General features: G+C 36.5%; 2 protein-coding genes across 5 annotated transcripts in view; both read left to right on the top strand.

Moving 5' to 3' along the window:
• The window catches only part of LOC114662109 (uncharacterized), a 56,178-nt gene extending 47,589 nt beyond the window's left edge, over positions 1 to 8,589 (top strand). For 3 of the 4 annotated variants that reach the window (XM_051934366.1, XM_051934365.1, XM_051934364.1), the window contains exons 9-11: positions 388 to 542; positions 6,986 to 7,068; positions 8,392 to 8,589. In XM_051934366.1, the coding sequence (XP_051790326.1) occupies positions 388 to 542; positions 6,986 to 7,068; positions 8,392 to 8,471 (318 nt within the window). In that variant the 3' untranslated portion in view covers positions 8,472 to 8,589. The remainder of the gene's footprint in view (positions 1 to 387; positions 543 to 6,985; positions 7,069 to 8,391) is intronic. The other variant, XM_051934367.1, reaches the window with a different exon arrangement.
• A 1,189-nt stretch (positions 8,590 to 9,778) lies between these two features.
• The window catches only part of LOC114662108 (gap junction beta-1 protein-like), a 396,450-nt gene continuing 392,166 nt past the window's right edge, over positions 9,779 to 14,062 (top strand). Inside the window, exon 1 of the mRNA XM_051934397.1 lies at positions 9,779 to 10,000. The gene's annotated coding sequence lies outside the window, so the exon portion shown is untranslated. The remainder of the gene's footprint in view (positions 10,001 to 14,062) is intronic.

Genomic DNA, 14,062 nt, shown 5'->3' with positions numbered 1-14,062 from the left:
GGTATGGGTTGAGATGCTTTTGTAAGATGTTTGTCCACACGGTTATTTTCAGAATTCTTCACAGCAGCGCTGGTGTAGGGTAAGCTAGGCTGAAGTAATTGATATAGTTTACTGTTTCTTAAAAGTTGATGTTGAGCATGCTAGAGAAGGTATTAAGCCATAACTTATTTTCTACAAAAATCCTTGTTTTTAAAAGATACTTGGAATACAGAATGTGAAAAGTTACATATGAACTTTGTTGTAAACATATAAATCCATAAATTGACAATAGAAGGCAGAAGTTATGTTGGGTTTGGTTTTGTTCTTATTTGTTTTAGGTGGTGGGATATGGGGGAAAAACACCAATATTTCAAAATATTTCACCAATATATTCAATATTCACTGTAGGTTACACCATTTAATGGACTCAATTGGACTTCTGAAGCCATCTCTTGGTTCAAGAATATTGTTGCAGCAAAGATATTGTATGCACGATTATATTCTAAAGAAAGCACAGTGGCAGTAGACTTGTTTATGGAGAAAGGAAAACTTTGTTCTATGAGGTAAGAACACCTTTTTCTCATATTCAAAACATAACCTTTAAGCATTTTCTTGTAAACATGGGAGAATATAATGCACAGCAGGTAATGACATATATTAGCATATAAATGTGTTATTTGGTAGTAGGTGAAAAGGGGAAATTCAAAATACATGAATTTGTGATGAGCCACTTAATCTGTTGAATTTGATGCTGGCATCAACAAATTGGTGAAAATATCTTTCTTAGAATATCCTTGTATAACAGCAGAGAGTGTACAGGTCCACTCTTATTTATCTGCTACATTTAGATTATTTTAATAAAGAGAGAAATAAAATATCCCTTTATAGAAGTACTTTAATAGTACAAGTCCATTTTCAATAGTTCAGCACATTTTGTTTTTATGATCCCAGCAGTTTCATCTTAACTGATGTTTTTTTGAAGTATCTCTAGTGATGTGAACTGCATACTTGTGTTCAAGGTCCAGATCATGATTTTGTTATAATCTGCATGCAGCAGCCCATAATAATAAGATTTGAAGTACTTAACGATTCCTGAATTGAGTGGGTGAAGATAACTGGTGAAAAGAAACTTAATATCATGTTGTACTGTACTGTCCAGTATCCTGTGGGAAGATTGACTTAATGCATTGTTCTGCAAGTGACATCTCTTTCGTTCTTGACAGCATATTTTTGTATTCAATTTTGTGACAAAGGCCAGGAACAATGAGGAATTCATCCAGTCTTTTCTTAAGTGCGCGAAGTCTGCATAGAGATGGATACTCTTGAATTGTGTTGGATATGCTGATTTTCCAGTTATCTGCAGTTTTCTTTCTTTCTTCCATCATTTTCAACAAAACATTTTGGTCACACAGTGTTTACATTGCCCCTTCTGTTTGCTAGTTCCAGTGATAGTTTTACCAATGGCATTCAAAAGAACCAGACACTATTGATAAACGTTTGGACATAGTTTATAATTTGATTGATAAATTTCAAAATTACCAATGGCTGCAGTAAAGAATCAACACCCTCATTTTCTCCTCCAGCTGTTTTACTGGGAATGGTGTAAAACCTCTTGAAATGTTTTCAAACTCTCCACTGTATACCTTGCTCTATGCACTTACCCATTACCTCCAATTTAACAATAAACTTGTTTGTGCCATATTTGCTTGTGATATGGTGCTAAAGCAGGAAATATTTCAAGCCTGAAATGCTATGTCTGTTGCTCCCATACACAATAAATTTGAGAAAATTTCAGTCCCTCTTACCAAAAAAAATCTCAATACAGCATATTGTTCAGCAATGGTGCAGTCCTTCAGCTTAGCAACCATATTCATTTCATTTTGGTTTCAACTAGACTAACATCAGAACGCCTCACTGTGCATGTTCAAACTACCCATAAATCAATGTGAACATGTTGTATTGCATCAGCTTCTATCTGTTGCACATACAACTTAATTTTCAAATTGCCTTTATGTTTTGATTTATTTGAATGCCATGCTGGACCCTTTCCTGGGTCGACATCCTATGCAAAGGGATAAATTAGTGGACAGTAGGGAGGAGCTGAGATATAGTGCATCCGGAAAGTATTCACAGCGCATCACTTTTTCCACATTTTGTTATGTTACAGCATTATTCCAAAATGGATTAAATTCATTTTTTTCCTCAGAATTCTACACACAACACCCCATAATGACAACGTGAAAAAAGTTTACTTGAGGTTTTTGCAAATTTATTTAAAAAAACTGAGAAATCACATGTACATAAGTATTCACAGCCTTTGCTCAATACTTTGTCGATGCACCTTTGGCAGCAATTACAGCCTCAAGTCTTTTTTGAATATGATGCCACAAGCTTGGCACACCTATCCTTGGCCAGTTTCGCCCATTCCTCTTTGCAGCACCTCTCAAGCTCCATCAGGTTGGATGGGAAGCGTCAGTGCACAGCCATTTTAAGATCTCTCCAGAGATGTTCAATCGGATTCAAGTCTGGGCTGTGGCTGGGCCACTCAAGGACATTCCCAGAATTGGCCTGAAGCCACTCCTTTTGATATCTTGGCTGTGTGCTTAGGGTCGTTGTCCTGCTGAAAGATGAACCGTCGGCCCAGTCTGAGGTCAAGAGCGCTCTGGAGCAGGTTTTCATCCAGGATGTCTCTGTACATTGCTGCAGTCAGCTTTCCCTTTATCCTGACTAGTCTCCTAGTTCTTGCCGCTGAAAAACATCCCCACAGCATGATGCTGCCACCACCGTGCTTCACTGTAGGGATGGTATTGGCCTGGTGATGAGCAGTGCCTGGTTTCCTCCAAACGTGACGCCTGGCATTCACACCAAAGAGTTCAATCTTTGTCTCATTAGACCAGAGAATTTTCTTTCTCATGGTCTGAGAGTCCTTCAGGTGCCTTTTGGCAAACTCCAGGCGGGCTGCCATGTGCCTTTTACTAAGGAGTGGCTTCCGTCTGGCCACTGTACCATACAGGCCTGATTGGTAGATTACTGCAGAGATGGTTGTCCTTCTGGAAGGTTCTCCTCTCTCCACAGAGGACCTCTGGAGCTCTGACAGAGTGACCATCGGGTTCTTGGTCACCTCCCTGACTAAGGCCCTTCTCCCCCGATCGCTCAGTTTAGATGGCCGGCCAGCTCTAGGAAGAGTCCTGGTGGTTTCGAACTTCTTCCACTTACGGATGATGGAGGCCACTGTGCTCATTGGGACCTTCAGCAAGAAATTTTTCTGTAACCTTCCCCAGATTTGTGCCTCGGGACAATCCTGTCTCTGAGGTCTACAGACAATTCCTTTGACTTCATGCTTGGTTTGTGCTCTGACATGAACTGTCAACTGTGGGACCTTATATAGACAGGTGTGTGCCTTTCCAAATTATGTCCAATCAACTGAATTTACCACAGGTGGACTCCAATTAAGCTGCAGAAACATCTCAAGGATGATCAGGGGAAACAGAATGCACCTGAGCTCAATTTTGAGTTTCATGGCAAAGGCTGTGAATACTTATGTACATGTGCTTTCTCAATTTTTTTATTCTTAATAAATTTGCAAAAATCTCAAGTAAACTTTTTTCACGTTGTTATTATGGGGTGTTGTGTGTAGAATTCTGAGGAAAAAAAATGAATTTAATCCATTTTGGAATAAGGCTGTAACATAACAAAATGTGGAAAAAGTGATGCGCTGTGAATACTTTCCGGATGCACTGTATGCAGTGCAGTTTCTCCCCCAGTATAATAGATGGCACTGCTGTGCTGGTGTGGACCCGTGTCCACAGGGGGTTATGGGAATTGTAGTCCAGAGAGACACCTCTGTCGGGGTCCTTGGGTGCTGCTAGAGGGCACTGCAGGGAGAAGGACTCCCTGTTTCAGAAGGCTTCCAACTGACTCAGAAGTGCTTCTGTCGGGCTATGCCCCAATACCTGAAGTACTCCCTGGTCTGACATAAAAGGGAGCCGTCCAGCCTCCAGTGAGTCGGAGGCAGAAGGCAAAACTCCGCTACATGCGGAAAAGGAGGAGTAAGTTATTGGATGGCTGTGGAATTCATCTGTAAAGGTATTTTGTGGAAAATAAAAACCTTTATTTTGTACCAGGGACTGTTTAGTGTGACTGTGTTTTTTGGGTTCAGTGGTGCCCCCTATCTTTTACATTTACCTTTTGTATATTTATTTTACTGAGTCCACAGTTTCATTTCAATGATTGTATTTTACATCAGTAAAAAGTATTTTATTTACACATCTTTCTCCTTGGTTATCAGAAGAGAGCAACAATAAAATAACAACAACTACAACAATAGCATTTATTTGTATAGCACGTTTTCATACAAATGATGATGCTCAAAGTGCTTTACAAGATAAAAATTGGGCAATACTAATTAACAAAGAACAAAGTACGGTCCAATGGCCAGGGAGGACAGAAAAAAAAAAAAAACAAGAGGGCTGTGGAAAAAAACAATCTGCAGGGGTTCCAAGGCCATGAGACCACCCAGGCCCCACTGGGTATATATATTTACTATATTCACAAATACGTTATTAAATAAGTTATAATTTTGTGCAAATGCTAATGAAGGAGTTCAAAAATAACCACATAACATATCAATTGTCTATTTCATCATTTTACTTTGATTTGGGTTCATATTTATAAAGCTTCTTTCTGTGCTTTGTGAAGAGCATTATAAAATAAGAATTGTCTGCTATTATAATTAATCTTTATCTGAAAGATTTGTGTCGGCTTCAATTTTTTAACTTTCATGGAAAGTATGGTGTGTTGATTTTGATTTAATAAAATTTATAATCCTGTTTTAATTGCTTACTGTCAAATAAATTGTCAATTGAAAGAAAGTGAAATGGTGGACTAAATAAGCATTTGGGGCAACTGTCTCCATCCAGCACAGTCTAATTATTGTGTGTTTTCTGAATAAAATGGCATACCGAGAGAGTGTTGCATTAGCATAAGTAGTCTAACATCTTCTTCGACATTCTGAAAATAACAAATCCCTCAACACTTCAGGCCCATCAGTCCTCATTCCTGTCTCATGTTCACAGGTTTCTACATAGATTTGACAGTAATAATTGAACTCAAAGCTCAGCTTTAGTTTTAGAGTAAGTCACACAGAGCTAGGTCTGGACAATAGGGTGGGTGTGGCATGCCTTTAGATCTACAGTTTTGCAAAGCAGCCATTATAACCCATACAATATTGCCGTGAAGCACAATGTGGATAGTTAAGCTGTTTCTGCATTGTTTTTTCCCTGACTGACTGCCGTAAACACCAAAGCAAATCAGTGTAACATCAGCTGTTTGTGGGGCCTTTACGGGCATTAAACCAATTTGGACTATACTTACATAAACATTATCAAGTCATCTGTCCGGCATTGGCTTAGACCTTAAACTAGAGATTTGAGTCGCAAACCCATTTAAGAATATTCACATAAACACAACTTTGCATGCAATGAAAATCAAATCTCAATAAATAAAGTAAATTATAGTCTCATACATATATGACATACACAAAGTATTATTAAACCTTAAAATAAACAATCAAAAAAAACACTCCTTTTTTATGCAAAATGCAATGGCTACTCATTATAATTATGTAGTACAATCCTCTTGTGTAAATTAAAAACAGATCTACTACTAATACTACTACTTGCGTCTACTCTAAATCAACAGTACTGGGCTGTATAGTGAATATAAATGTTAATTTTTATCTGACTCTCATGGACCCCCTGAAACCCATCCATGAACCCCTGCCTTAAACTTCTTTGGCAATGAAGAATCTCCATACTAATATTGTTTTAATTTTCATTTAGACTGTGTCATAGTGATGCTTCCAAGTTTTACTCCAGATATGAAATGCTTCTTAAATTTCTCCAAGTCCAAATGCATTATCCCTAGAATCTCTTTGTAGCTATGAGATGTGGTGATGCTTCAGTTCATGAGTCGCCATTCTGAGTACTTCTCTTTCATGTTAAATTGTTCATAAACAATAAATTTAACTGACCTGTAACCAATTTCTGTAGTGCCTGTTATCTCACACACTGTTACTCTTTACATGTCCATTACAAAAATATTTTCTTTTGTTACCAGTGTCAAGGGCCAGCTAAACTTAGGCAGGTCACCTATTGACTATGACAAGAAGAGGGTTGCAATACATATATGCCAGGCTAAAAAGGAATATCTGTTGGTGTATTGTTCTTCAGCTTTAGAAAGTTGGTGATTAGGTGATTCTTTATTTTGCAGTTTTTGACATCTGTGTTGACTTGGTCCTTAAACAACACTATAATACGCTTTTGTGTTGAAGCTGAAAACCTTTTGTATTCTAAATAATGTTTAATAATAAAGAGGAATAGAAGCCTATTCATCCATCCTCACCCTTTCTTCTTGTGTATAGAATTATGTTTGCTGAAATTACTCCTGGAAGAAAATATTAAAATGGTCAGTCACAGGGAATGTCAAGAACCAACTACAGTATGTACAAAGCATTAATCCATCACAGGAAATACTCATACCTCCAAAAGGGGCAATTTTATAGATACCCGTCTACTACTTAAACCAACCCGTAAATCTTGGAGCTAAGTGAAAAATGTACAGATGTGGTATTTTGTACATTAAGGAAGTGTGCATCATGCTGTGCTAATATAATTACTACAAAAACATTCTTTATATATTTTAAAATGTTTCCTCTTGTTCATCTTTATTTTGATAAGCTTTTCTTACATAAAGTTAATGTTGCCAAATACTGACATGACAGTAATATTTCAAATTACATACAGTATGTGTAATTATTTATTTTGTATTTTGACATGTCAAATGTTTGCATTACAAGGTTTATTTCTATAAGCCCGAGCAAACGTGTATTGTTGCTTTTATTAATATTGGCAACATATTTTCTAACCCAGTTGTGTCTATATAAAGTGCATTGTTCCCTAAACTGCTTCAACAGTATACCTTTGTTTTTATTTGTTTGTTTATTTAGACGGGGACCTTCAATATCAGTAAGACTGACAGAAAATGGTCATGCACTGCATAGCAAAATGAAAAATCTTTATGGGTCCAAAGGTAGGAATGTGCTTGTTTGTTTTTCTGCATTAGTAGTCTTCCATAACATTAGGTTTCATGAGGTTTAACTATCCTAGTGTTTTAAAATACAGAGTTTAAAGATCCTGCATTTAGTGTTTTTACATTCTTTATTTATAATGACTATGGCCCTAGTTAAGCACTTATGTCCATGATGGGTTGCAGTGGATGAAGGTTTTCATTGTCACTGGTCTTTTTATCAGGGGCTAATTTGTGTGTCTTACTGAACTTTGTTTAATTAACCGGACTTCATTTTTACCAGCTTCTAAAATCTGAATGATTATTTTGAATAGGATCATTATATGGGCTTTGTTTTTCTGCATCATTTTGTTCAATATTTTGGAATACATGTTATTCAGTATGTCTAAACAGGTTCAAACTGGAGGAGTTAAAATGTTCAGGCTCTCCATTAGTCCTGTTAGTCTTATAGCCTTTGCATTTTTCTCTGTGTGCAATAGCTCCTTGGCCCTTTTTTTGAAACAGCATACTAATGCCCATTTTTATTGACAGTTTAATGCTTCTGATCTTGATGTTTTAATTCTTCTTAATTCAGATCTCCTACATTATTTTTCATTTAATGTTAGCTCTGAACAGTGTTCATGATGGATGTGGTCTCTCTTTCACTCTGCACCTCAACCTACTCATTCATTCTGTTAACTCTTTGGTTCCATTGTTCTTAATACAAATTAAAAACTTAGATGACTGTCTATTTTCCATTATGTAAAGCAGTTTACAGACATACTTCTTTAATTTCACTCAGACTCATACCATTTTGTTGTTTTTTTGATAAAGCTTAATCAGTAGGTAATCACTTATTTAAACTGCCCTTGAGCCGGTTCAATACAAGTTTCCTTTAACTTAGATGGTAAAATTAATAGTTATGTACTAATTAATGCCTAATGACAAGTTGGTTTACATGGTTCTAGTGATATTTTGCAAAGCTTAATACCTGTGGTACATTTTTTTTTAAATTTTCAGATCAAGTGCAAAGAACGATGCATAATAAATCAAAATTGTCAAAAGCCAAATTACACTCAAGAGTAAGACTTTGTCTAATAGATTGGTGGCAATGAAAACATGAACCCAACATGTGGGTTAAGTAGCAAGGATTTAGGATCAAAGTGAGATTGTTTGTTTTGGTGGAAATATTGTTTGTGTTCCACTCTGTTTAATATTATAATATTATAGCTGATTAGCACATGTAAGTAAGTATTTCACTGTATTCTGTGCATAGGACAATAATGACCCTATTAAACTATTTGAGAGGGGGAGGGAGTCATTTTTTTTTTTTTTTTTTTATTTCAGCCAGAACAGTTGGAACAAAGTCAGATTTGTCTCTGAAACGGGAAGAGAAGATTCTGTCTTATTATTTCCAGGACTGCTGATGATTCTCAGTCATTCCTTGATATCCTGTTGTTTGACAGTGTGCCATGTGATGCCTGTTCTAATAAACACTAATGTATACCATATTACATTGTTTGTTCATTCCATCTCTTCGTCTTCTTTGATCAACTTGTGAAACAAATAGATTACTACTAGGGGGTGGCACGGTGGCGCAGTGGTAGCGCTCCGGCCTCACCATAAGGAGACATGGGTTCGGTTCCCGGGTCCTCCCTGCATGGAGTTTGCATGTTCTCCCCGTGTCTGCGTGGGTTTCCTCCGGGTACTCCAGTTTCCTCCCACATTCCAAAGACATGAAGGTTAGGTGCATTGGCGATTCTAAATTGTGCATGGTGTGTGGGTGTGTATGTGTGTGCGCCCTGTGGTGGGCTGGCACCCTGCCCAGGAGTTGTTTCCTGCCTTGCGCCCTGTGTTTGGCTGGGATTGGCTCCAGCAGACCCCCGTGACCCTGTAGTTAGAATATAGCGGGTTGGATAATGGATGGATGGATGGATAGATTACTACTATAGCCAAAACCTCTTCAGGTATCTGTTTTATGCAGGTAGCAATGCCAGTAATTCATTAGTGTATATTTACACTTTTTTTTGAAGTAGAGTGTATTTTCAAAAGTTAAAGTGATTTAACTTAATAAAAAAAAAAAAAAAATTGTGTGTCTCCTTCACTGACTTGGTGCTAAAGATACGCATTTATTATAGACTCAACAAGTTAAATGTTAAGCCAGTGACCTGGGAGTAAAATATATATTATTTTAACTATATTTGATTCACTTGACATGGAAATTTGAGACTGTATACTGTACTATTATCTGACTATATTACTGATTTCATACTCTGATGTAATGGATAATGTTGTCATCTTCCTAGACAGGAATTTATATGCAAAAGTCTTTTCATTTTCTGTCTGCTCAGAGTATATTCATAAAGATATGATGTTTAATGTATGTGTTGTATTCTTCCAAATTTTTTTTCATGAGTATAATATAGATTAATACAAATTGAAAATTTTCATACATACTATCAAAATGCTTACTTTTTTGAAAACTGAATATTTTTTAAGCCTAGGCTAGAGGCTAGTACTGCAGAAACGTATGACCTTGACAGTGCTGGCAGCTGTCAAACACTTGGCAGCTACACTTCCTTATCATAAAAAGTACAAAGTTAAACCTTTGTTTCACGGCATTAATTCAGTTAATTAAACTTCACTTTGTGTTTCTTTTTGGTTTGTTTTTATACACGTTATCCAGAATATTTCTGATTGTTGTTTTAACTTAAGCATGTGCCTGACACCATATTAAAAACACGTCAGTTATTTGAAAACATCCTAATCCGTTTACCTCAGCAAAGTCAATAACTTTAGTAAATGTTTAAGTGTTCCTACCTGACAGTGATAGCGGGGGCAGTCAGTGTGGTGTTCGCCCTGAATTCCAGAATGTCTTAAGTTCAGTGCTCAGCTGATAAACGATTAGTGTTGCCATCTCTTCAGGAGATTATAGAATAACAACTGGTGTTCCATTGTAAGTATGAGTTACAGTCGTCTCATCTCTGTTGGACAAGTTTTTGTGAGTTAATTTGTTGCTGTTTTAATGTCTCTTGTGTAGTAGTTTAAATCCATGTTAAATTATGATACTTTTGTAACATATAAAAGCTATCCATTGTATTGAAGGTAGTTAAAATAACAACTATAATAAACATTGAATTTTTTAAATGTTATTTTTAAAAACTGAAAGTTGAATTATGCGAGAAAAAAAACAAATAAGCTACTGCACAACAAGTTATAAGCAGGGTGTTGTGAAGCTGCTGATTGCCACAGGTAAGTCACTACAGTGAAAGTCAGTGTGCCTTGTATATTAAAAATGCCTGCCGTTGGGAGACAGTTACATTGAGTTGCTATTGTTTTAGCAAAGCCTGACTTACAGTTTTCTTTTAACTTTGGTAGAAGATATGACCATGATTTTAATTGATTGTAATCTACATTTTGTTGATTTATTTTTGTCCTTTTTACATTTCTGGAATGAACACTGAATGTGAAACATTTGCCAGTTGTAGTTATTTGGAGTATAGTACATTAGAAATATACAGCAATTTTAATTGTGAACAGGCAGCCTTTCTAATGCCATTTAATTTTTCAATCATCTTCCTTGGTATTTAAGTAATGGTTATTAATGATAATAATACATTTTATTCATATACCGTCATTCCCATTTTTGACTTATTTTATTTGAAATGTAAACCTGTAAATTTATTAGAACAAATTGACTGTCTATTGATTATGCCAATGCACATGTCTTTTCCTAATCGCTGCTGGGCACATGTTTCCAAAACTTTTTTTTGTTTCAGTTTTTTCTGTAGCATTTCATTTTACACACACTGAATTCCATGATTTCACTCAAATCTACAAGGGACACTGTGTTTTTTTAAAGTAACCTTTGTCCCATTTTAAAATACAGTATGCTTTTCGCTGCAGGCAGTTAGCATAAATCAGGTTAGAGTCGAAAGATGTTATCTTTTTTCTCTGTTCACATCAAATGGCTACCCCAAGACGTTTATCAAACAATGCTTACATAGGAGGCACCAAAGACCTCAGCAAACAATCGACTCTAACCTGATCCTATGTCCTACTTGGCATACCCTTCTCTATCACAGTGGTGTATCAGAAAGTGTAGTGCTCATCCTCTCCAAATCGGGCATCAACATAGCTCATAAACCTGCAAACATTCTGCAAACGGTTCTTTTTAATGCAAAAAGCAAGAAAACGGCATCAGAGACTCAGAACATAGTAAGTCCATGCAGTGCGTACCCAGCTGTATACATGGGATAAACATCTCAAACACTCTCAACATGCATACAAGAACATCACAGCGCTGTCAGAATGAAGGACCCACAGTCTCTGATATACACACATATAAGTTTAACCGGACACACGTTTAACTGGAACACGGTGCAAGTAAAATTCAGGGCTAACATTAAAAGTGCCAGAGAGCTGGCTGAAACATGGCTCTCAAATGAAAATGCCATTAACAGACATTTGGACATAAACCCAGCATACTGTATGCAGGCTTAAAAAGAAGAACACCTAAATAATAAAAAAGATTTGGTGACCAACACTATTCAAACCCCACCTTATTGACCCCATCCTTGCACCCCCATCCCCTCATTTGCTATATATTGCCTTTGATTCCTGTATGTCTAATCATTTAACTCTGATGATGACACCTGGTAGGTTGTCAAAAGCTTAGGAATAAACTATTTTATTTTATTTTTTAATTTTATTGTAATCATTCCATACAAATAGATCAATTTATAACAAAAAGAAAAAAAATTGAAGACAAATCAAACCCCACCCCTGAGAAGAATGTTTGAGCTTAGCCAAAGGAGAATTGCTTAGGGATTTTTAATAAGGCAACAATAAACAAAAGAAAGGAAGAAATATATATAGGTAAATTAAAAAATGGAGAAGGAAAATAAATGTGGTAATAGTTATTTCTGTTATTCTAAAATAATATTGATTAGATCCTGCCAGGTTTTGAAAAAATTCTGTACAGATCCTCTGAGAATTTGATTTTTTCCAATTTCAAATAATATAAGACATCGGTTTCCCACTGACTTATCAGAGGAGAGTTAGGATTCTTCCAATTTAACAAAATAAGTCTGCGTGCCAAAAGTGTAGTGAATGCAATCACCGTTTGCTTGTTCTTCTCCACTTCAAGTCCGTCTGGAAGAACACCGAACACAACTGTTCGTGGGTTAGGAGGGATTGTGATACCAAGGCTGTCTGAAAGGCACTTAAAGATTTTGGTCCAAAATGATGTTAGTTTGGTGCAGGCCCAAAACGTGACCCAGTGAGGCAGGAGCTTGGTTGCAGCGTTCGCAGGTTGGATCTTGCCCTGGAAACATTTTGGACAGTTTTAAGCGAGACAGATGAGCTCGATATATAATTTTTTGTTGAATAATTCTATGCTTTGTGCATATGGAGCTCGAGTGAATTCTCTGCTTTGCTACCTTCCACTCCTTTTCTGATATATTAATTAAGAGATCTTCTTCCCAATGTCTTCTTGGGTCTTGGAAAGGTAGGGACTCTAATAAGATTTTATATAATGTGGAAATGGTGTTTAATTCCTCGAAATTGAGCAGTATTTTTTTCAGCATGATGGAGGGTACGAGGTGAGGAAAATCGGGCAGTTTCTGTTTAACAAAATTTCTAATTTGAAGATATTGAAAGAAATGTGTAGCTGGGAGGTTAAATTTGGAACGTAATTGTTGAAAAGATGCAAATATGTTGTCTATATATAGATCTCTGACCATTTTAATCCCAAAACTTTTCCAGGTATTAAAAACTGGATATGTTTGCGAGGGTTGAAAGAGGTGGTTCTCTTGCAGAGGTGTCACGGATAAAAGATTTTCCATCTTAAAATGCTTTCTAAGTTGGTTCCATAGTCTAAGTGAGTAAAGCACAATTGGGTTATTAGTATATTTGCGATAACTTGCATTTATTGGAGAGCAGAGCAGGGAGTATAATGAAGTACTACAGGATTTTACTTCTATTGCGAGCCAAGCCTGTGTATGTTCGTTTTTTTGTGTCCAGGTTTTTATGGCTTGTATGTTTGCTGCCCAGTAATAAAACTGAAAATTAGGTAAAGCCATGCCACCTTCTGCCTGAGGTCTTTGTAGGGTCGCTCTTCAGATACGTGGGTGTTTTGAGTTCCAAATGAATGAGGTTATTGTTGAATCTAATTGCTTAAAAAATGATTTATTGATGTATATTGGAATGTTTTGAAATTAAAAAAAAAAGTTTTTTTAAGGATATTCATCTTAACAATGTTAATTCTTCCAGCTAGAGTGAGATGAAGGGTTGACCATCTATGCAAGTCTTGCTTAATTTTTTCCATACAGATGGCAAAATTTTGTTGATAAAGAGCTTTATGTTTACTTGTGATATATACCCCTAGGTATTTAAACTGATCTGCTATGGTAAAAGGTAGGGTGTCCAATCTAATATTATATGCTTGTGAATTCACTGGAAAGAGTATACTTTTATTCAGATTAATTCTGAGACCGGATATCTTTTGAAATTCTGTTAGGGCTGTTAGAACTGCAGGCACAAGTGTTTTCTGAGTCTGATATATATAAGACCATATCATCTGCATATAGAGAAATTTTCTGTTCCAGTCCTTCTCTGATAATCCCCTTTATCTGATAAGAATTTCGACAGTGAACTGCCAGTGGTTCAATGGCGATTGCAAACAGCAGTGGTGACAAGGGACATCCTTGTCTGGTACCACGTTCTAGCTTAAAGTAGTCTGAACAAATGTTGTTAATACAAACTGAAGCTTCTGGATTGGTATACAGTAGTCTGATCCATGCCAAACCCAAATTTCTCCAATGCAGTGAAAAGGTAGCTCCATTCAATCATATGAAATGCTTTTTCTGCGTCTAATGATAGTAATATCTCTGGGTGTTTGATTTTGCTGGTGAATATCTAACATTAAACAAGCGTCGGAGATTGGAAGATTTAATAAATCCTGTTTGATCCTGTGATATTACCGAGGGCAGCACTTTCTCCATCCTTCTAGCTATAA

The sequence above is a fragment of the Erpetoichthys calabaricus genome, chromosome 12 (assembly GCF_900747795.2).
Source record: "Erpetoichthys calabaricus chromosome 12, fErpCal1.3, whole genome shotgun sequence".
NCBI classification, from domain to species: Eukaryota; Metazoa; Chordata; class Cladistia; order Polypteriformes; family Polypteridae; genus Erpetoichthys; species Erpetoichthys calabaricus.
Note: the sequence above shows the minus strand (reverse complement) of the source record. Positions and strands in the feature narration are given on the sequence as shown.